Source organism: Erythrolamprus reginae, chromosome 2 (assembly GCF_031021105.1).
Source record: "Erythrolamprus reginae isolate rEryReg1 chromosome 2, rEryReg1.hap1, whole genome shotgun sequence".
Classification (NCBI taxonomy): domain Eukaryota; kingdom Metazoa; phylum Chordata; class Lepidosauria; order Squamata; family Dipsadidae; genus Erythrolamprus; species Erythrolamprus reginae.
In genome coordinates this window covers 12317783-12341658 of record NC_091951.1, presented here as the reverse complement: position 1 = coordinate 12341658, position 23876 = coordinate 12317783, and the positions used below count along the sequence as shown (strand labels likewise).

Sequence of the window (23876 nt, the reverse complement as noted above, 5' to 3'; positions counted from 1 at the left end):
TAAACTCAATAGATTTTGTGATGTAAATTAGGATATTTCAAAAATACTTTTTAGTATATGACTAGATGTCTTTTTATAAAGCGAGTTACAATAGATATTTTTCCTTCTTTGATTGAAATTTGTTATAAATCTCTTTTTACATATATATCATTAGATGTGTCTCTCCTTTTTTATCTTTCTTTTTTCTTTTATTCTTTTTTATATAGAGAGTAGTTATAGATACCTTTAAATATTCCCTGGTTTGATCAAATAACAATGTTATCTTTTCTTTTTCTGTACTATGAAGACTTCTACCCTGAGCGGAGCGATAGTAGCTCCTTTCCATGTTTTATGTTATACAGTGTTCCCTCGATTTTCGCGGGGGATGCGTTCCGAGACCGCCCGCGAAAGTCGAATTTCCGCGAAGTAGAGATGCGGAAGTAAATACACTATTTTTGGCTATGAACAGTATCACAAGCCTTCCTTTAACACTTTAAACCCCTAAACTGCAATTTCCCATTTCCTTAGCAACTATTTATATTATTACTCACCATGTTTATTTATTAAAGTTTATTTTAAAAAGTATTTATTAAAGGCGGACGAAGGTTTGGCAATGACATATGACATCATCAGGAGGGAAAAACCGTGGTATAGGGAAAAAACCACGAAGTATTTTTTAATTAATATTTTTGAAAAACCGTGGTATAGACTTTTCGCAAAGTTCGAACCCGTGAAAATCGAGGGAACACTGTATTTGTAATGTTTGTCTTTGAAAAATTAATACAAATATATATATTTTTTAAAAAGAATACTGGACCTAAAGCTAACACAGCTAACTTCCCTCCATGTCAATGTAGTTCTACAGAGGACCTCACATTATGTTAGTTTTGTTTTCAGGGAATAGAAACGTAGCAAAGCTTTGCCTGCAAAACCTGTTTTGCAAAGAGAAGTTTACAAGAGTCATTCAAATTAGGTCCAAGGGCCAGTTGTTGTTATCAAGTCCAAGGGTCAAAAGTAAATTATAAATCATAAATAGTGAATTATATACACACCTGAGCATAAATTTTGCTTCCAGCAGAAAGAACAGAGCCAGCCCAACCTCTCGTGTAGGCTGCAGCCAACTGTCACTCATCAGAACATTTACTCTGTTGCTAGGCAATGACCAAAACCACCTTTAAAAAAAAATAAAATCACGTTTTTTTTATTTTGTAATAGTTTATACATATCATTATGTGAATGGTATGGTGTTGGAGTATCATACAATTCAATACAAATAAACACATTCTTAATTATTACATTCCATTTTCCTTATTCCACATTATTTACTCATAGCTTTTACTACTACCCTTCCATTCTTTTTATGAACAAAATTACACAAAAACTGAGGTGGAAAGTCACAGATGACAGCAGGAAAGCCATTAGAAGTGTGTGACAGTTGCCAAACACTTGAATCACAATGATATTTTATTTATTTATTTATTTATTTATTTATTTATTTATTCATTCATTCATTCATTCATTCATTCATTCATTTATTTATTTGGATTTTTATGCCGCCCCTCTCCGAGAACTCGGAGCGACTCACAGCATATACAAAAACAGAACAATAATATAAATCCAATTAATACTACATTAAAAACAACCATTAAATTCAATTTTAAAAAGTATAACCTATCAAACCTTACTGACCTCTTAGGAATCTGGAGAGGTCAACCGTGGACAATCTAAGGGTAAAATGTTGGGTGTTAGGAGAGCACCCAACTTGCACTGACAGATGTAGAAAGAAAATGCAGGGTGTCCTGCATAAGCCAGGCCCACAGTGTGGTAGTAAAAAATTTGGTAGCCCTTCACTGCTCCTCTAAATTCTCTTCCAACTCTGTTGTTGTTGTTGTTATTGTAGGAGAATAACAGACGGTAGGGAATTAAAGTCTTGTATTTGGTAAGAAGACCTCCCACCCACCCCCACCCCAAAAAGATACACCTTTGTTTTGAAGATTCCATCAGAGCCTTTTCATCCAGAGCAACGATCATTTGGGGTTTCTGGCTTTGCGCTGGAAGATTTCCTAGTCTAACTCTCGGTTCAAGGAAGGAGAGACCTTATATCGCCCCAATCAAATGGTTGTCTAGTCCATTTTTGAACATCTCCGGTGATGGAGCACCAACCCACTCCAGGAAGGAAGCTATATCATGGATTGATGGTTTTCAGGATGGCTCCACTGCGCGTCTCTCTCCCCCGCCCCTCACAACACCAAATAATCCTGCCGCTTTTCCCAGCCCCGCAGTTCTGCTCCCTCAGCCCCCCATAGGCGGAATCCCTGTTGGTACCTTCGCTTTCTCCCCCACCTGTTGCGCACCTGGACACTTGCCTAGCAAATATAACGAGACGGGAATACTTTTTTTCTATTGGTTGAGCTTGGCCAATCGCCAGCCGGCTCTGGATTGTTGAACTGTTTATCAACTGCCTTTTTCTCTTTCTGTGCCACTTCCGCAAACCTGGGCGCAGGTTGTGGATCGCCGTCAGGATGGCTCTGCGCTCCGCGCCCGTCTTACTCCTGGTGTGGGTGGCGGTGGCTCTCCGGGGGAGCAGCTTCGGTGAGTCCCTTTGAGGGCGTCGGGGATTCCACCCCCTTTTCCTGTTTTTTGTCCCCCTCCCCGAAGGGTTAAAGGGAATCTTGATTCGGTCCTCTTTCTAGTCCGCTCCCCCTTCCCATCTGGATGCTTTCAGAACGGACCTTAAAGGCTGATTGGACTCTGTTGCCACCCCCCACCGCCCCCAGCACAGCGGCTCTGGGAGCGGGACAAGGGTCGCCCCTCCAAGGGGCAGTCAAGTCTACCTGGGCGACCACGAGCGCAGTTCTTTCCCTCTTTCAAAGTGGAGGCTGCCGGAAAGCAGCGTTTGAAGGAGATCAGGTCGATTCACACACCCCTGGCTGCCTTCACCCAGCCCCTCCGCCTGGGTCGTCTTTCCTGCTTTTTGGGGGGTGAGTGAGTGGGTGGGGAGGCTTTTGGGGTTTTTTCCCCTGGCTTCTGGTGCTGGGAGGACCCGACCCGTGTCCCGGAACAGTCGCGTGTTCTTTGCAGGCTTGGAGGTGGGTGCAATGGAGCGACTGGGGGAAGGTTGCAGTGTGAATGCTGCAGGGTCAGAGTCTAGAGAGAAACGGACCTTGGAATAAAAGGAGTGCCATAAAGATGTGCGTGCATTTGCTGCTCCTCAAAAAAGGAGAAAACAATTTCCCTCATTTATTTTTTTTATTTTTATTTATCAAATTTGTATGCCGCCTCTCTCTGTAGACTCAGGGCGGCTCACAGCAATGATAGAAACAATGTACAATACAAATCTAATAATACAAAGTTAAAAACCCATAATTTAAAAAATATGCACACAACACACCATGCATAAATTATATAGGCCTGGGGAAGATATTTCAGTTCCCCCATGCCTGACGGCAGAGGTGGGTTTTGAGAAGTTTACGAAAGGCGAGGAGGGTGGGGGCAATTCTGATCTCTAGGGGGAGTTGGTTCCAGAGGGCTGGGGCCGCCACAGAGAAGGCTCTTCCCCTGGGTCCCGCCAAATGACATTGTTTAGTCGACGGGACCCGGAGAAGGCCAACTCCCACAGAGTTGGCCTTCTCCGGGTCCCGTCAACTAAACAATGTCGTTTGGCGGGACCCAGGGGAAGAGCCTTCTCTGTGGCGGCCCCGACCCTTTGGAATCAACTCCCCCCAGATATCAGAGTTGCCCCCACCCTCCTAGCCTTTCGTAAGCTCCTTAAAACCCACCTCTGTCGTCAGGCATGGGGGAATTGACATGTTCCTTCCCCCTAGGCTTATAAAATTTGTGTATGGTATGCTAGTGTGTATGATTGGTTTTTAACTTGTGGTGTTCTTAAAATTAATTTAATATTGGATTTGTCTTGTATTGCTGTTGCTGTGAGCCGCCCCGAGTCTGCGGAGAGGGGCGGCATACAAATCTGATTAAACTAAACTAAACTAAACTCTCTGGGACCTAACCGGTCGCTGGGATTCGTGCGGCAGAAGGCGGTCCCGGAGATATTCTGGTCCGATGCCATGAATGGCTTTATAGGTCATAGCCAACACTTTGAATTGTGACCGGAAACTGATCGGCAGCCAATGCAGACTGCGGATTGTTGGTGTAACATGGGCATACCTGGGGAAGCCCATGACTGCTCTCGCAGCTGCATTCTGCACGATCTGAAGTTTCCGAACACTTTTCAGAGGTAGCCCCATGTAGAGAGCATTGTAGTAGTCGAGCCTCGAGGTGATGAGGGCATGAGTGACCGTGAGCAGTGACTCCCAGTCCAATGGGAACTTATGTTCCCATTGTTCTCTATTCATGTTGCCTCCAAAGTGACAACTCAGAAAGGGGGGGGGGGAACCTTATCTTAAAATCAACAACATCCCTTATTAATCAGCTGTGGTCTGTGGAAGGAGTCTTCATAGCCGAAATGATAATATTCTCTCTTGGCTCCGGAAGCAATGCCAGGTCTGTCTATCACCTCCCAAATAATAACATTTTGTGTTCTTTTCAGCAGAGTTGAACAAAAATAATAACATTACAGCCTCAACATTTCACTTTTGCAAATTTAATATATATTAGCTATTTCTTTTTTAAAAAATCTTTATTAAGTTTCTACATATAAAAATAGAAAGAAAAGAAAAAAATTAAACAAACAAAACATGCAAAGAAAAAACAAGAAAAACAGACATGAATATATATGTATGTATGTATGTATGTATGTATGTATGTATGTATGTATGTATGTATGTATGTACAGACATTTCTATAGCCAGAAACATTTTAACCAACAAAATCCAAAAGTGGTTTCCAAGTAGAAAGGAAACTGGATGTATTCTTGCCTTTGATTAAAGCACATCATCTGGTCATTCTCGCTGCTGTCAACATAGATAGCAATGAAGTTATCTTTCTTTTGAAAAGTTATCATTGTTAAAATAAAGCCATTTTTTTTCAAGTGCTTTGCGCACTACTCCTAAAAGAAATGTCTCTGGTTTAATTTTTATACTGTATTTATTTTGAGAATCTTCTTTTATTAAAATATGAATTTTACCCCAATAGTTTAAAAACATTGTGCAATTTTTATTGAGTCATTTTTTTATTAGTCGGTTATTAATTTTGCAAATTAATATGTATTAGCCAAAGGTTGTCCTGAGCTGCCTCACCCTCTCCCTATTTGAAAGATTTTCAAAGCTTTCAATTCTTTTATGGTCTATAGTTTAATACCATCCCAGTCTAACAGTTCTCCAGTCTGTTTTTGAAAACTTCCAGTGACGAAGCTCTCACAATTATTTATTTATTTATTTATTCATTTGTCCAATACACAAATACATAGGAAGAAAGATAGACATGTGATAATATAAAATAGGGTGAAAGTGAACTTAGAGGAGAGGATATATGAAAGGAAGAGAATACATGATAGGTGAAAGAAAGGAAAGACAATTGGACAGGGGACGAAAGGCACACCAGTGCACTTATGTACGCCCCTTACTGGCCTCTTAGGAACCTGGAGAGGTGAATTCCAGGATGTCCCGTATTTTAATCAGTATGAGACGCACCAATGTAAGACAACCCTAAATTTTAGAGGTGGAAAACAAGGAAAAAAGTATTCTGAACGGAATAGTGTAGCAATATATTATTTAATAAAATACCAGTGTAACTGAATACTTTTTACAAACATGTACACCTTTTTCAAACTTCAAACTTGACAGCTTTAAGACTAGTGGACTTCCACTCCCAGAATTCCTCTTCCAGTCATGCTAGAAGGAGTAACTAGAAGGCAAACCAGCCTCTTTTTGTTTAAAAAATGGCCTTTTTTGCCCTTTTTTTTTTGCAAAAATGGGATAGGCAAAGGGTCTGGGGAGCCTGCAGGGAGCTCCTGGGTGCTGGGGGATGGCAAAAATGCCCCCTTTGCTCCTCCCTTTGCCTCCCCATATCACCCAGGCAAGGTTTGAGTTTCCTATTAAAGATTCCACAGCCTCTGGTCCCACCCAAATCCCCCCCTCCCCTTCCCTATTTTATAAAATCCCCCCCTCAGATCTGCATAACAATCCATGTTGGGCCTCAGTGAAGTCAGAATGTTATTTTTTCCTCTTGGGGGGACCAGATGGGGTTTCCTGTTGCTTTTGAGCTTCTGAAGATGGAGCCCCCCTTCTTCCTGTGGGGCCCCTGCAGCCTCCTTGGGCAAAGACTGAGCAATGTAGAAGGGGGGTATTGATGGAGGCCCCACTGAAAGGGGGGGGCAATTGGTGGGGATCACATAATGTTTGGGGATCCTGCTCTGTCTCTCCTTTCCTTTCCTACCCCCCCCCAACCTCTCTGCCCCACAACCCTTTAGGCCCTCCAGAAGATGCTCCTTTGTCTCTTGGCCACTCCCTCTTTCCACCCTTTGTTTTTAATTTCTCTTCCATCATCACCCACTTCATTTTCTCTTCTTCCTCCTCTACCCCGAATTCTCTTCTTTGTTCCAGACCTGGAAACGGGGCCTTCCACGCCCCATATAGAATCCCCCTAACTCTGCCCCTCTGGGTTCCTTCCACGCACCTCCTCCCACTCCCTGAAGTTTTTATACACCGCCATCTCGGAGCCCAGTCAGGGGCAGCCCCACTATGTCCTTCTGGGATACGTGGACGGTCAGATCTTGGTTCGCTACGACAGCCACAGCCAGAACCTGCAGCCTCAAGTCTCCTGGATGGAGAAGTTGGGGATAGAGGATCCAAAATATTGGGAGAGAGAGACCCAGAAAGTTCGTGGCCAAGAGGAAATGTCCAGAGATAACCTGGAGACTCTGAGGAATCGCTACAATCAGAGTGAAGGTGGGTGATGGGTCAGGTGATTTGATTTGATTTGATTTGATTTGATTGATTGATTTGATTTGATTTGAGTCTACGGAAAGGGGCGGCATACAAATCTAATAAATAAATAAATAAGATTTGATTTATTAGATTTGTATGCCGCCCCTCTCCGCAGACTCAGGGCGGCTCACAACAGCAACAAAAACAATATATATTAACAAATCTAATAATTAAAAAATCTAAGATAACAATTACACATTTAAAATCTAAAAGCAAGAAACCCCAATATAACAAACACACATACAGTCATATCATGCACTAGAACTACATAGGCAGGGGGAGATGTCTCAGTTCCCCCACACTTGACGACAGAGGTGGGTTTTAAGGAGTTTACAAAAGGCAAGGAGGGTGAGGGCAATTCTAATCTCTGGGGGGAGTTGGTTCCAGAGGGCCGGGGCCGCCACAGAGAAGGCTCTTCCCCTGGGCCCCGCCAAACGACATTGCTTTGTTGACGGGACCCGGAGAAGGCCCACTCTGTGGGACCTAACCGGTCGCTGGGATTCGTGCTGCAGGAGGCGGTCTCATGGCTCCTCCGGCCCCATATTCCCCTCCTCAGGAACCAGAGGGTTGAGATAGGGGGGTTCCTTCAAAGGGAAAGGCTTCTTTCACATCTTTTAAAAAGTATTTTTTATGTTTATTCGTTAAAAAAATATATGAAATTGTCCTTGCCTCCATAACTGACATTTTCTGCCAATTGCAGTTAATGAAAGCATGTTTAAATCCATCTGTCTTTCTGAATGTTGATATCAATATTAATATAAACTGAGATGAGAAGAGACTCAAATCCTCCCTCTCCCCCCATGAAAGTTGGAGGGTCTGATCTTGGTGGATCTCCTGCTGTGGTTAAAGAAAGGAATCACAGTCTCCCCACCAAACAAAATGGCAGTAGATCCAGTGAAGGGCTACCAAAATTTTTATACCACACGGTGGGCGTGGCTTATACAGGACACCCTGCATTTTCTTTCAACATCTTTCAGTGCAAATTGGGTGCTCTGGGGTGGAACTCCATTTTCGCTACCCCACTGCGCCCCCCCCCCCCCATCCGGGCAGTAGCCCACCACTGAGTGGATCCTAATTAGATCCTGGGGAAAGCAGGTCCTCGTCCTTCTCTCTATTTCCACCCCAGAGAAATAAGGGATCAGGTGCAGCTCCACCTGGGTAATATTCTAGATCCCTTCACCCCTCTTTGGAGGACAAGCAGGCCCCAAATGCCAGGAGCTTCTGCTCATCCTCCAGTTGGAAGGAGATGCCAAGAAGGCCCAAATGGGGTGGGGGCTCTTGAGGGGGGGGCACAGGGCCAGGATCCTCCCAATCCTGAGAGGGAAAGACAGAGAAGAAAGGATCCTCCATCTGGGGCCCTTCCAGAGTCACTCAGAGCCTTCGTGGCTTCCCATCCTTGGTCCCTCAGTCCAAACCCCTGTCCTGCCCTCTTGGTGGGGCTGCCCTGGAGGGTGGGAGGCCTTCTTTAGCAGCCCCCCCTTTTCTGCCATTTTTGGGGGACAAGCATGAAGGGTTACCAAAAAATTTTACTACCACACTGTGGCTTATGCATTTTCTTTCAACATCTTTCAATGCAAATTGGATGCTCTGGGGTGGAGCTCCATTTTTGGTACCCCACTGCGTCCCCCCCCCCCACATCCGGACAGTAGCCCACCCCTGGGGACAAGTTTCATCTTCAAGGAACCTTCAGAGAGGGGTGGCATACAAATCTAATAAATAATTATAATAATATTATAATAATTATAATTATAATTATTATTTGTGGGGAGGTGCAGCCCCCCTTCTCCCCCTCCATTTCCTTGCCCGTCCCCCCCACAGGCAGACCCCAGAGCTCTGCCAGTCCTGACCCTGACCCCCTCCAGGATCTCCCCAGATCCCGAACCTGGAGGCGTCACATTCACCAGCTACTTGAGTGCCTACAGCTGGACGACACATCTCCCCCTGTAACCGCTCTTCCTGAAACAGCTCCAAGATCTATGCGTTCACCCAATGTCGGTTCATCCCTCTCAGCCACGCTGCCGGTTGACTCACCAGCTAGGCCGTTGGCCTCTGCGAGCCTCCTAACTCTGATTCCAAGTCCCAACGTTCCATTCACGGCCAACTGCCGCTCCTCAAGCTGTTCCCGCTGTTTATCAAGAGTTGCCCCATTTAGCTAGGTTGCGCATGCGCCTAGCTTATCTGGGCGACTATGTTTATGCCTGCCGGGAGGGGGGGGGAGTGTTACGTCCCTTCAGGGTGTTGCTAGCTGCTGCTGCAGCCGCTGATTGGTTAGAACCAACTCAGCTGCTGAGCGGGAAAACTTGGGCCGGGTTGACAGTTGCATGTAAATTGCGCTGTCAGAGACAGCTCAGGTAATTCTGTTCTGAGCGGCTCCGTTTGGCTTTCTGTTGTGCTGTTCCTCGTTCGAGTGTTAAATGGCACTCGCCTCTCCTCGTTATTTCCCGGATTCAGACACAACATCATCCTATCTGTAAGTCATGTTTCTTCAGAGTCAAAAGCCTTCTGTTTTTTAACAGGATCCATTCTCTCATCTATGTTATTGTTGCTGTATAATAATATTTCCTCTATTTCACCTATCATATATATTCTCTTCCTTAAATATATCCTCTCATCTAAGTTCACTTTTACCCTTATATATATTACCACATGTCTATTTTCTTCCTATGTATTTGTGTTTTGGACAAACAAACAAACAAACAAACAAACAATAAATAAATAAATAAATAAATAAATAAATAAATAAATAAATAAATAAATAAATAGCTCCCAATTCGGAAGTCCAAATCCTCCCCTAATTTTGGTATCTTGTAACATTCTTCTGCCGCACGAATCCCAGCGACCGATTAGGTCCCACAGGGTGGGCCTTCTCCGGGTCCTGTCAACTAAACAATGTCGGTTGGCGGGCCCCAGGGGAAGAGCCTTCTCTGTGGCAGCCCCGGCTCTCTGGAACCAACTCCCCCCGGAGATTAGAACTGCCCCTACTCTCCCTGCCTTCCGTAAAGTTCTTAAAACCCACCTTTGTTGTCAGGCATGGGGGAACTGAAACATCTCCCCCGGCCACGTACAATTTATGTATGGTATGTTTGTGTGTGTGCTTGTTAATATAGTGGGGTTCTTTTTTAAACTATTTTAAATACTTAAATTTATTGAATTTATTTGGATTTGTGCGATTGTTTATATTTTTGTTGTGAGCTGCCCCGAGTTCGCGGAGAGGGGCGGCATACAAATCTAAATAATAAATAAAATAAATGAATTCTTATGCTTATCCTTGGGGGTTTTTTTGCCAGGCAAATTTGAGAATCGTTTTGTTTATCTCTTTAAAATAGATTTTATCTACTCTTATTGGAATGGAAGTTTCCTCTTCGAGGAACCTTATTTGAACCTTATTGAATATTAGATTTGTATTTTACATTGTTTTCTACTATGGCTGTGAGCCGCCCCGAATCTACGGAGAGGGGTGGCATACAAATTTAATAAATAAAATAAAAATAAATAAAATAAAATTTGGGGATGGGGTTTGAAAGCAAATGTGTGTTTAAAGATAGGCTGCTTTTGGCTGAGGTAAACCTTCTCCACAAACATCAGCCCCTCCTTTCAGCCTAAGGAGCTGTAGCCCCCCTTCTTCCCCGCTTTCCTTGCCCCTCTTCCCCTCCAAGCAGACCCCAGAGCTCTGCCAGTCCTGTCCCTGATCCCCGCCAGGATCTCCCCAGATCCCTCCAGGCCCCTTGCTGTCCTCTCAGGGGAGCATAGCTGGACCCAAAGGGCTCCCCCTAGTGGGGGAAGGAGGAAGGAGACTGGCCAAAGTGGAGGGGAGTCTCCTTTCCAGGCTAAAGAGCCCCAAATGTCCCAACCTTTCCTCAAAGGGAGGCTGCTTCCACCCTCCCATCACCTGAATCGCCTCCTCTGAACCTACTCCATCTCCCTCCTCTTCTTTTGGGGGTTGTTTGACTATAATTGCTCCCAATATTCCAGATGTGGTTGCTCTACTTTGAATCACATAAAAGCTATGTTTTTCAAATTATTTTAATGACAGCTGACATTCTGTTGGCTATTTTAACTTTTTAATATAATTTGTGTTTAACCTTTTGAACAAAAGATAAAAAACAATAGAAGTTAACATAAAAAGCAAAGTAGATGAAAGAAAAAATCAAAGAATTTTTTTTAAAAAGTACAGTGGTATCTCTACTTACGAATTTAATTCATTCTGTGACCAAGTTTTTAAGTAGAAAAGTTTGTAAGAAGAAACAATTTTTCCCATAGGAATCAATGTAAAAGCAAATAATATGTGCGATTGGGGAACCCACAGGGAGGGTGGAGACCCTGTTTCCTCCCAGGAGATTCCTAGAGAGGCTCCATGGAGGCTTCTCCCTGCCTTTTCTGGCCCTGTTTCCTCCCAGGAGATTCCTAGAGAGGCCCCATGGAGGCTTCTCCCTGCCTTTTCCGGTTACAGTTTCGGAAGCTCGGGTTTGTAAGTGAAAAATGGTTCTTGAGAAGAGGCAAAAAAAAATCTTGAACGCCTGGTTCTTATCTAGAAAAGTTTGTAAGTAGAGGCGTTCTTAGGTAGAGATACTACTGTGCAAGAAAAGAAAACAGTTGATGAAAATAAAATAAAAAAGACATCAATAATTGATTTCTGATATTCTTCACAGCAGTTGTCAATAAAGCTATATTTCAGCCCCTCTAAAACAGCCTTTCTGAACCTTTGACTCTGGAGGAGCCCTTGAACTATTTTGCAGACCTGAGGAAACCTCTGAACATCCAGCCTCAGAGATAGGGTGAAATTGTTTCATGCAGAGACCTGTAGAGATGCATTAATAGTGTTCTTACACTAATAATAAAAAAAATGAAACTTGCCTTTTCAATGAGAGCCCTGTGGTGGTTTTTTTGTTTTTTGTTTGCTGAATAAATATTCAATTCTGTGCCAAACTTGAGATAAGAACACATTTCATCTTCAACTGAAATAAGATAATTTCTGTCTTATTTTGATGCTTCAGAAATAAGACAGAGTTTTTTCTCAGAAGCTGAAAACTGCAGCCAAATATTTAGTGCCTTCCCGTGAATGGCAGGAGATTCTCCTTGGACAGGAATCCAGAACCTTTTTTTCTCAGGGGGAGATCAGGGAATCTCCTCTCGAGGGAAGGATCAGACTGCAGCTCATGAGGATCTTCCTCTTCCTCCAAAGGGAAGATCTCTGGCTGAGCAGAAGATGCAGAGAAAGGATCCCCTCACCCGGACATTCCTGAGTGTAGAAAGGGGGGTGGAAACACTGGTCAGTTTAGTTTAACTGTACCTCCAGGTGGTTTTCCCTTAGATTTGAGAGTTTCTGGCATCCTTCCTGCCTCTTAAGCCCAAATAGGAGTAATTTTTGTTTTTTTCAAACATTCAAGTTTTTTAAAAAAATTAAGAATCTGGTCATATGAGGTTGGAATATTTTCTCTAGAGTCATTTCAAAGGTCCTTTGGGTGTCCAGATCAGTTTAGGCCATTTCTGCTGTTGCTGAGGAAAATATTCCATTGTGGACCTTCAAGGCTTCATTCTCACATTGCCCTAAACCATGGTTTGTTTCTGCTTAGCCCAGAGTGGGAAGCAACCCTTGTGACTTGGTGCTATTGGTGAACATAAACCAAGATTTATGGTCACAGAGATCCCTGCAAGCTTTTATGTAGATCAATTAGATCCTCTTTGAGAGCACAAGATTCTCACTCCCTCTTTGCAGCTGTAGATTCAGGCTATTGTTCCCTCTCTGGAATCCCTTCCTCCCCATCCCAAGAAAGATGGAAGGAGCTCTATCCTTCTGTTTCTTTTACACTTCCTCCTTTTCTCCATCTCCCTTAGGATCCTCTGCAGGCTTTTCCAGATTCCCTTTTCCTGGGAAGGTTCAGGGACTCTGTCCTGGGGGAGGGAATGCAGGGGGAGGAGGGAGGTGAGAAGGGAGGTTAGTGATGGGGGCTTTCTTTCCCTTGAATTCTAGGGAGGAAAAGGGAGTATCATTGCCTCTTTCAAAGTCCCTGCAGGAAGGGGGCAGCTCTGTCTATCGTTAGGACTCCTGAAACCATCTTCCTGTCTGTTTTTAGGCCTTCACACACGGCAACTGCTGTGTGGCTGTGAGCTCCGGAGAGATGGGAGCAAAGGAGGGTTTCGGCAGTATGGCTACGAAGGGAGGACCTTCATCACCTTTGACAAAGAGACCCTCACTTGGGTGGCTCCTGAACCCCAGGCCTAGATCAGTCAAAGGAAATGGGATGCTATTCCAGGATTGAATCAAAGATATAAGGCCTACCTGGAGGAAACCTGCATTGAGTGGCTGGAGAAGTACCTGTCCTATGGGAAGGAGACACTGCTGAGGACAGGTGATAATCTGAATGCAGACTGGACTTTCCTCCTTTAAGGCCAGATCTCTTGTACACATTCAACCCCTTTGAGTCCCTGGTCTACAGACGGTTTGCCCTGGTGGGAATCCTCGACACCACCACCACCACCCCGCTTTCAGCCTCTCTCTAGGACATGGGAAGCCCTGATTGGTTCTCACTACCAGGCAGCCATTCAGTAGACCAGGAAATGCATCCTCTGCCTGGCAGATGACTGGGTGGGTCAGGCAGGAAAAGCACTTAAGGGCGTCCTGTTCACTACCAACAATGAGCCAATCATTTGGGGCTATTCAATGAAACCCCCATTAGCCAAATTGCAGTAGAGAGTAGTGGTCACTCTTAATTTCCCCCATTAACCCTGCTTCTCCCCACATCCCATGGCATAGGGGGCTCCCTCCCTGCCTTGCACCTAATGGTGCACCTCCCACTCCCATCACTAGAGGGCTCTACTTCTACCATTAAAAAGACACTATAATCTAGAACAGTGTTTCCCAACCGGTGTGCCGCGGCACACTGGTGTGCCGCGAGACATGGTCAAGTGTGCCGCGAGGCGGAGGCCAGCAAAGGTTGTTTTAAAAGTCGGCCCCCTCGCGCGCATGGCTTCTCCTCGCTAATAGCGGCGGGCAATAGCCAGGGGAGGGGCGGCTTCTGCAAGTGGGAGCTCCAAGGCTGAGGCTTCCACTTGTGGCTGTCCCCGCCCGATCCGTCCTTCTCTCCGGCTTTCTTGGGGCGCGGCTCCTCCCACAGCTGTGGCTGCAGCGGCACTGGCGATCCGTCCGCTAGCCGCTCCGAGCGCTGTGGGAACGCCCACCCCTCTCACAGTCCCGCTCGGTCTTCTCGGCCACCTACATGCTGCGGGAAGCCCGGGAAAACCAAGCAGAGCCCCAGGCCAGGCAGAAGAATGCCGCTGCCTTGCTATCCCGCTTCTCTCTGGCCATGCGGTTGCAGAAGCAAGCTCTCCCCCCTCACACGCACACTTTCGGCTGGGCAGGGGGCGAAGCCGACCCCCTGGCTGCTGGCGAAGGAGGTTCGCTCGAGCCTCAGAAAGGAGGTGGATTCAGGCAAAGAGCCTGGCGCAACGGGCACAGCGTTGGAAAGCGAGCGGGCGGTGGGGGCGCTTCGCTTCTGCCTTCCTGAGGCGCTTTTTTTGGGCTCCGCGTCCGGCGAGTTTCTGCCTTGCCTTGCCTACTTAACGCGGCGGGAGAGATGCTAATTCCCATCCCAAACAGTCCGTCTTTTCCCTCAGGAGTGGGTGGGCGTTTTGTCCCTGGCAGCATCAGAAGGACAACAGATGACTAATCCCGCCAGAGAACAAGAGAGAGAAAGCATGAGAGAGAAAGAAAATAAGAGAGAGAACGAGAGAGAGCAAAAGAGAGAGAGAGAGGTGCTTCTTGAAGCATATGGTAAAAAGCACCCAAATAATAAGAACCCCCCCCAGCCCACACCTGTTTTTGAAAAGAATAAAAGAGGAAAAAAACCCAGCCCTCAACTGGTTTTGGAAATGGTTCGAGTGTGTATACACACACACGCATAAAGAGGGGAGAGAGACAGGGATGGAAAAAGAGGAGAAGTGAGAGGGAGAAGGAATGAGGGGAAAAGGGAGGAAGAGAGAGAAATGAGAAACATGAGAGAGAAAAGGGGGAAAGACAGGAGAAGTACCCAGAAATGAGAGAGCGGTATAAATTTGAGGAGGGATGATTGATGATTGACTGTATTTATAAGAGGATGTTACATGGGATTGTATATATGAGGGGGTTATGTATGTATGTATGTATGTATGTATGTATGTATGTATGTATTTATTTATTTATTTATTTATTTATTTATTTATTTATTTATTAGATTTGTGTCATTTTGGTTGGTGGTGTGCCCCAGGATTTTGTAAATGTAAAAAATGTGCCGCGGCTCAAAAAAGGTTGAAAATCACTGATCTAGAACACCCCTCTCCCCTGGGGGTCCTTGAACTCTCCACAATTACCTGCATGAGATTAGGATCAATGGGGCAATCCCCTCCCCCACTAAATATTGCCAACAACTATTCCCTGTCTGGGGAGGATCCTCTCTCTCTTCCATTGGCATCAATCTCTCTCTGTCTTCCCCCCTTTTGAGAGACAAAATCTCTTTTCCAAATTCATCAGTATGAGATTCCCCTTGATCTCTCTTCACCTTAAAATTGGAGTTGTGTCCCTTGGAAAAAGGCCTGGAGCAGCCTCAGATTCAGGAGAGCAGGATGCATGAAGTAGGGAGATTACACATCTCAATCAGGGCAAATCAATAGATGCAATCTGACTTCTGTAAAGCCTTCGACTCAATGGTTCATGACAAATTACTTCTAAAACTCAAATCCTATAGCATCTTAGGATCCCTCCATATTTGGATAACTGCATTCCTATCAAACAGACAACAAGTTGTCAAAATAGAAAGTGCCATATCTAATACTGTTCCAGTTAAGAACGGCGTACCCCAAGGCATCATACTTGGACCAACACTCTATATAAATGACCTTTATGATCACATTACAAACAACTTGGTTTTCTTTGCTGATAATATAAAACTTTTCAACACCACCGATAATACAGCTACTCTCCAGAAAGACCTTGACTTTGTGTCTGAATGGTCAAACATCTGGCAACTCCAAATCTGAACCTACACATTGGCAAAAAGAATCAGAACACCAAATACAAGCTGATTAAACAAGACCTTACAGACAACCCTCACTATGTAAATGATCTTGGAAAACTCAAATCAAATGACCTAAGTGCCAAAGCCCACTGCAACAAAATCAAAAAGGCGTCAAGAGTTGTTAACTTAATCCTATGTACCTTCTGCTCCAGTAATTTCACACTAATTTCAATTACAATCAGAGCATACAAAACTTTCGCCAGACCAATCCTTGAATACAGTTCATCTGTCTGGAACCAACATCGCATTTTGGACATAAACACTCTAGAAAATGCCAGAGATACTTTATCAGAAGAGACCTCCACTCCTCTACTCGCAACAGAATACCTTACGAAACTAGACTTACAATCCTAGCTTTAGAAAGCTTAGAACTACATCGCCTTAAACATGATCTAATCATAGCCCATAAAATCATCTGCTACAACATCCTTCCTGTCAATGACTACTTCAGCTTCAACCACAACAACACACGAGCACACAACAGATGCAAACTTAAAGTAAATCGCTCTCTAACTCGACTGCAGGAAATACGACTTTAGTAACTGAGTAGTTGATGCATGAAAGTCACTACCAGACTCTGTAGTATCATCACTTAACCCCCAAAGCTTTACCCTTAGACTGTACACTGTTGACCTCTCCCGATTCATAAGAGGTCAGTAAGGGGTGTGCATAAATGGAGGAGGCAATAATAAATCTTGAGTTGCAAAGGTCCGCTTTCTTACTAAGTTTCCAAAACGTTACTGAAACAAATGATGAAGACCTACCACAAATTATGGTGGAGATCCTGGCTACCATTACCAATAAGACAACACATGAAATGATCCAACAGATAGATGAGATCAACAGTTACGCAAGGAGGAACCGACTTCCCAGAGAAGTACACATTAGGTTTATCAGGGATGTGTATAAGTGCACCAGCGCGCCTTCCATCCCGTCCTAATGTTTCTTTTTTTACTAGTATCATGTATATAAATATTATTATATATTTGTATACCAGCAATATGTACTTGACAAAACAAACAAACAAATAAAATAGAATCTTCTATGTTGTACCATCTCCACTCTCCCTCCCCTGAAGGGAGCAGCCCAACATCAGTCAGAGTTCAAAGCAGTCAGAGAGGAATTTCCTTGGACCCTCAATTTGCTGCCAGATGTTTTTCAGGCTGAGTCCCTGGGAAGGACTCAAAATCAGGAGTTCTTGTGGCTGAGCGTTTTCCAGATTTGGAGCATTTCCCAAAACCCCTTGAGATGCTTCAGGTGTGGAAAAAAGAAACTTTGATCCATCTGTATCCTCATGCTGACTCTGCCTTCTGGCTTTGTGTGATATACATACAAATTTTAAAAAATTATTTCCGATGCCTTTTAGCCAAAGTAGTTTGGTCCAAACACTCTCCATGTATTTGTCAGTCTTTGATTGTGTGCACGAGAGAAAGGGAGGGAGGGGACTGGAGTCAGAAAGAGCTGAGCTTCTCCACCTATAAGCCAAGAGAGAGACTTTCTCACCCTCTTTTTCTTTCCTTCTTTTCCAGCAAGTGACAAAGGATCCAGCAGTTCAGACCAGGGTAAGTGGGAGGGAGCAGCAGCTGCTGCTGCATGAGCTATTTGCTCTGCAGAGGAGAAGGAAACTCTCCCTGTTGGTTTCAAGCAGGGGAGGCAACCCAGAGTCTGAACGGTGGAGCTTTGGCCCCCATTGGAGAAAAGGGGCCCCAATTCACGGAGGGGAAATTAGAACTTTGCCATCTTCGGTCTAACCTAAGGATAGTACATAAAACCATCTGCTTCAATCTCCTTCCTGACAATGAATACTTCAGCTTCAACCAAAGCACATAATAGATACAAAATATGGTATACTGCTCCAAACTTTATTGCAGAAAATACGACTTCAGTCACAGAATTCTCAGTGCCTGGAAAGAACTACTGTGGTTTCTTCCCCAAAACTTTAACTGTCTACTGTCGACCTCACCCCATTCCTGAGAGGTCTTTACCAACGTGCCTACCATCTCTGTCCTAATATTCCATTTTATTTGTATACATTTTGTTCTGCCTGACTGGGCTCAGGCAATGCATAACAGTCCAAGGAAAAGAAATCAAACACACATGTGCTCTGCTAATCAGCAAACATGTATTAGATAAAGAAAAAAGGGTTACTGAAAAACAGTTCTTAGTGTCCGAAAACAATGATAGTGCAAGGCTTACTTCAGCCGCATACAAAAACACAGGAAAAAACAAACAAAGACAACCTGGAATGAGCCAAGACGCTTCAGGAGTCCTTTTGAATCTTTGGAGCAAACAGCAAGTCCCAGAGTTTTCACCTCCCACTTGTCTGAAAAAGCTGGGTTGAAAACTCCAACGGCACGGAACAGAAACTTCAGAGCAGGAACCACAAAATAAAACAGATAAGCAGCCACAGTTTGCCTTGGCCTTTGTTCCCTTTTATCCCTTTAGCCCTCATTAAGGGAACCACACCCAGCCCTCAGTATAAGAACCACACCCAGCCCAGGTGCTACTATGATGACTTGTAATACTCCTTAAAGCGATCCCTTCTTTGCATAGCTCTTCGGCTATGCAGATCAATATATTGATCTGCAGAAGAACCCAGAGATGAAAGATTGTCTGAGGGACTGCATGCCAAATCTCCTGGGCTGTCTGCTGAATCCTGCGTACCAGTGGCCTCGTCCTCCTGGCTGTCTGCCACATCTTCCTGGCTGTCTGCCACATCTTCCTGGCTGTCAGCCAGGCTTTCGCATTCACTTTGTGCCGCGTCTCTCCCATCTGTGGGAGCAACGGCTGGCCCAGACCCAAAAGCAACACATTTTATGTATTTATGTAAAATTATGTTTATAATTTTATCTGTTTTCCAATATATGCTTGATGAAAATATATTTTTTTTAAAAAAAGGAAAGAGGGAAACCAGTAGCAATGCCATGACCCCTGATGATTAGAGACGTTTCTGGTGGCATAGCTGAGACCTGCCTGACTCTGGAAGTGGTTGTGTTGGGGAGATTCCCTCAGAGATGTGCTCAGCTAGGTTTAGGGTTTGACCCCAGTCAATAGGCCAGGCAGAATTGGTGGGGTTATAGCAGTCCCTTGAGAATCTCTTCTGGCACTCAGGATGCTCCCACTCCACATTTCTGGCTGTGAATCCCTGATTCTGACTCTGGTCTGACATGATGGGCTTGGTGCTACTGTACCAGCCTCTCTGCTGCATGGCCACCTCCCTGCCTCAGCTGCTGGCGGTCATCTCTGGGTTGGCATGGAGTTGCCCAGGATGATGGTCCTGGGAGACTTCAACCGGCCATCCCTGGGTTTGGCCTCAGAAGCAACCCAGGAGTTCATGGCCTCCATGGTGTCTGTGGGTCTCTCTCAAATCATCTTGAGTCCGACTCGAGACCGCAGTCACCTGCTGGACATGATCTTATTGTCGGAGCAATGGCAGCATGATCTGATGGGGGAATCTGGTTTTTATTTATTGATTTAAATGTTCTACATGGCAGTTTATTGAATTTTACTGTGAGCTGCCGAGAGTCACCTTAATGAGATATTTGGGTTGGAAGCTTAATAAATAAATAAATAAATAGAAAGCTTTATGTCCTCTGAGAACTTTGTGAAGATGAAGAGGATTTATATATATATATATGTGTGTGTGTGTGTGTGTGTGTGTGTGTGTTTATTTATTTATTTATTATTAGATTTGTATGCCGCTCTTCTCCACAGACTCGGGGCAGCTCACAACAACAATAAAACAGTATACAATAAACAAACTTAATATTTAAAAAATATCTAGAAACCCATTATTTGAAAAAACATACAACATAAGCCTACCATACATAACACTATATAAGCCTGGGGGATATGTCTCAATTTCCCCATGCCTGACGGGAGAGGTGGGTTTTAAGAAGTGAATGGTGAAAACAGAGATTTGTCCTCCTCGCAGGACAAGACATTGATTCATTCTGTGTCTTTCTCTCTAATCCAGGGATCAGCCAGTCCATTTAGCAGCCTCCTTGCAGGTTAGTTGACTGGTGGGGGCCGTGGGGGGATGAGAGGGAGGAAGGGAGGGGAGGGCTTTGGAGTCCAAGGACCAAGTGAGGATGAAGATACTTTGGAAATCCCTCTTCTCTCTCCTATTCATCTCAAACACTGGAAGGTAAGGAATATGAGGGAGAGGGGAGAGGTCTCCTGGCAAACTACTTTGGACAGAACCGGTGCATAATGTGTTTGTAATATGTTCTGAAGCGTTTGCCAGGGAATTGTTTCCACCGCCATTGGCTCAGCTAGTGATTCAGCTGTGTGGACGACTTTGTGGCCTCAATAGCTAAGGAACAAGGGTTGCTTACTGTTGTTGGTTACACCCTATAAGTCATTCGCCCCTAGGAAGCATCTGAAATGAGTCATGTAGGACCCCCAGTTCTCTTTTGCTGGGTTGAATGGAGTTGGTGGGTGGAAGGCTGACATGGCTTGCTTGGCAATTTGAATTTGCTGTGTAGAAATGGCCATCATCATGTTTCTCGCTGGGCTGGATCTTCGGTGCTGAATGGAGGTCTCTTCAGTATCCCACCTTCGTCACCAATGTTAAGTTCTAGTACTGAAGAGACTTGGAGACAGTAGTAACTAACAGCTCTTTATTGTAGAAGTCATAGATCCAGCAAAGGAACCAGCTGGGACGTTCTCTCTTTAAATAGAGGGCTGCCGGCTGGTTCAACCAATCAAACCTCAATACATAACCCCCCTTGACCCAACTAACCCTTGGATACTTTCTCCCTCCTCTTTGCAGTGGACACACCCAGCATAAAGACAGATGAAGCAACAAAGAGTTAAAATCAATAGATTAGGGAAGATTATCACTGAGTTCAATAGTAGAAGACATTTAAAATTAGGGATAATATATAGATTAGGGAAATATATAGATTAGGGAAGATTATGACACTGCATTTATTATTATTATTATTTATTAGATTTGTATGCTGCCCCTCTCTGAAGCAGTGGAAGCAGTGAAAACAATTAGAATAGGGAAGATTATTGCACTGATATGACAGTGACACATAGATTAGGGAGGATTATTACGCTGGGTTTGGCAGAGGGGCCTATAGATTAGGGAAGATTAACACACTAAGAACGGCAGGGGGAAATATCTCGATTAGGGAAGAATATTAATATTTTGTTAGGAAGTTAGGAATGGAGGAGAATTATGTGTTTATAAGCGTGGGATCGAAAGGATTCAACTTGTGTTTAGTAGATATTTCTTATTTATTTGCATCCTGACGAAGATATTGAACATGTCCAACGCACCTTCCTCCTCCTATTTTCACAGCAACAGCAACAACCCTGTGAGGTGAGCTCGGCTGAGAGAGAGTGACTAGGCCCAGCTGTCTTTCATGGCTGATGCGGGATGTGAACTCACAGTCGCTTTTTAAGTTGGTGCCTTAACTACTAGATCAAAGTGCCTTGTATAGCTTGTAATATACTGTATATTAGCTATTTTTATAAAAAGAAACTGGACTAATCAATAAAACTCAAAGACAAAAGTTTTCATTTTTTTTCTGTCTCAACAACAATATGCAGAAATAGTTTCCAAGTAGAAATAAAGTTGGATGTATGCTTTGTATTATTGTTGTTGTTGTTCTTATCAAACAACACAGAAAGCCAGATCACTATGCTGGATTTCGTATTTCATCACCAGTTGGATCAGTCTGGCCTTGTAGGAGAAGAGTTTGGGGGCAGGCAGACCCTCCCCCCCCCACAGAGCCCCACTGCCTCTCCCCCAAATTCCTTCCCTTGCAGTGCCTTGCCTTGCAGGGAAACTCACCTGGGAGGGGGCTGCTCAATGGCCTGGTTGCTTCCTGCATTGGGGAGAAAGACACAGAGTGAGTCTCTGCTTTGTCTGGATCCTCTGAGGAGAAGAAATCTCTCCCTTCGCCCTTCGACCTCTGCAGCTTCACAAACTTCTCACAGACTTTTTATTCATTCATTATTCAACTCCTATGCCACCCCTCTCACCCAGGACTGGGTGAGGACTGGGTGAGCACCGAGGACTGCGTGATGTAGCGGTGAAGTATACCGATCCCAGTAAAGCAGCCTTTTGCAATTGATGGAGATTTTGTCAATTCTGATGGTTTTCAAATGCCCGCTGAGATCCATTGGCACTGTGCCCAGCATGCCAATGGCCACTGGGACCACTTTCACTGGCTTATACCAGAGTGGTTGCAGCTCGATTTTCAGATCTTCGTATTTCACCAATTTCTCTAGCTGATTCTCCACAATTCTGCTGTCTCCTGGGATTGCAATTTCGATGATCCATACTTTCTTTTTCTCCATAATCAGGATGTATAGTGTATTATGTTTCAAAATTCGGTCAGTCTGAAGTCAGACATCCCACAGTAGTTTTGCTTACTCATTTTCAACCACTTTTTCGGGCTTATGGTCCCACCAGTTATTTGCCTCTGATAGATGGTAGTTCTGGCACAAGTTCCAATGGATCATCTCTGCCACAGCATCATCCACTGGAATTTGTGCTAGAACTACCATTATTATTATTATTATTATTATTATTATTATTATTATTATTATTATTATTAATTGTTTGTGGGCAGGCTGTGATTTCTGCACTGCACCCTTGATACAAGTGCAGGAAAAATGATTCTTTTTTCAATAAGCATCATTTTTTAAAAAAATAAAGAACACATTATATTATAAGACTGTGTTCAAGAAAACTAAAAAACAAGAATGTTTGTTAGGAAATGGAAGGGTGAGGCCAGGTTTCGTAACGTTTGAAGAAATCTTCAGCCAGTTAGGTTGGCCGACCTTCTTCTGACTGTTGCTGGGGGTTTTGACTTTTAAGCCATGCCCGGTGACAGGATCGTCAAGCCACTCCTATACAGTCAAATGATCATAAAGCCACACCCACACAATAAGCCACTCCCACAGCGTGGTAGTCAAATTTTTTGCAGCCCTTCCCTGCAGGAGATGTGAGATACATTTGGCCTTGTTCCTCCTGAGAGAAGGGATGGATGGGGCCCTTTGCGGGAGAGGCTCTGCCAAATATTCTCTGCATTTCCTGCCCTTACTGGCTGCTGAAAACCTCTGCCGTTGACAGGAAACTAGGCAACAACAAATGGTTCCTTGCTTCCTTTCACACACACACACACACACACACACACACACACACACACACCTCTATCTTCCTTCCCCTCACTGCAAGGATTTGAATGTATGGCTCTGAATAGCCCCACAGTTTGTTTGTTTGTTTGTTTGTTTGTTTGTTTGTTCGTTCAATTTTTATGCGGCTTACAACATGTTAGCAATAGCACTTTTTAAACAGAGCCAGCCTATTGCCCCCACAATCCGGGTCCTCATTTTACCCACCTCGGAAGGATGGAAGGCTGAGTTAACCTTGAGCTGGTGATGAGATTTGAACCGCTGACCTTCAGATCTACAAGTCAGCTTCAGTGGCCTGCAGTACAGCACTCTACCTGCTGCGCCACCCCGGCTCAGTGTTCACCAACCCATTTCCTTGCAGGTAAGGCAAAGATCTCTCTTTGCTCCATGGACACAACCAAGAAGCTTTCTTGACCATGAGGCAGGAATGGCCAATTGCACCTTCTTTCAGGCTGGTTTTGTAGGGCCACCCTGGAGAAATAATAAACGGCCTGACCCAGTTTGTATTTTTGGATTTTAAAAGTCTTGAAGGGAACGTGCTAATTCAGGTTGTAGCCAGGGAGAGTCTTGACCACCTGAAGCAAATGAGTTGAGGGTTCTTTCGCATTTAGCTCCCATTAAAAACACCTTTCTATCTAGATATACAGAGCTACGCAGTAGGACTTGTCAAGATACCAGAATTTATAGTGTGGCAATTTAGGAACCAGTGCAGAGAAATTTTTATTTATTTATTTAATTTGTCCAATACACAATACACATTGAAGATAAGAGACAAGTAGTAATATATATAAAGAAAAGGATAGAA

The 23876-nt window shown here is 44.2% G+C and overlaps 1 protein-coding gene across 1 annotated transcript in view; it reads right to left on the bottom strand.

Moving 5' to 3' along the window:
- LOC139159143 (HLA class I histocompatibility antigen, alpha chain E-like) overlaps positions 1–22231 on the bottom strand; it is a gene marked incomplete at its 3' end in the record, with an annotated part of 39279 nt that extends 17048 nt beyond the window's left edge. The window contains exons 1-2 of the mRNA XM_070736497.1: positions 21914–22231; positions 8898–9018 (exon numbers count right to left, since the gene is read on the bottom strand). Coding sequence (XP_070592598.1) covers positions 8898–9018; positions 21914–22231 — 439 coding nt within the window. The remainder of the gene's footprint in view (positions 1–8897; positions 9019–21913) is intronic.
- Between the last annotated feature and the right edge of the window lie 1645 nt (positions 22232–23876).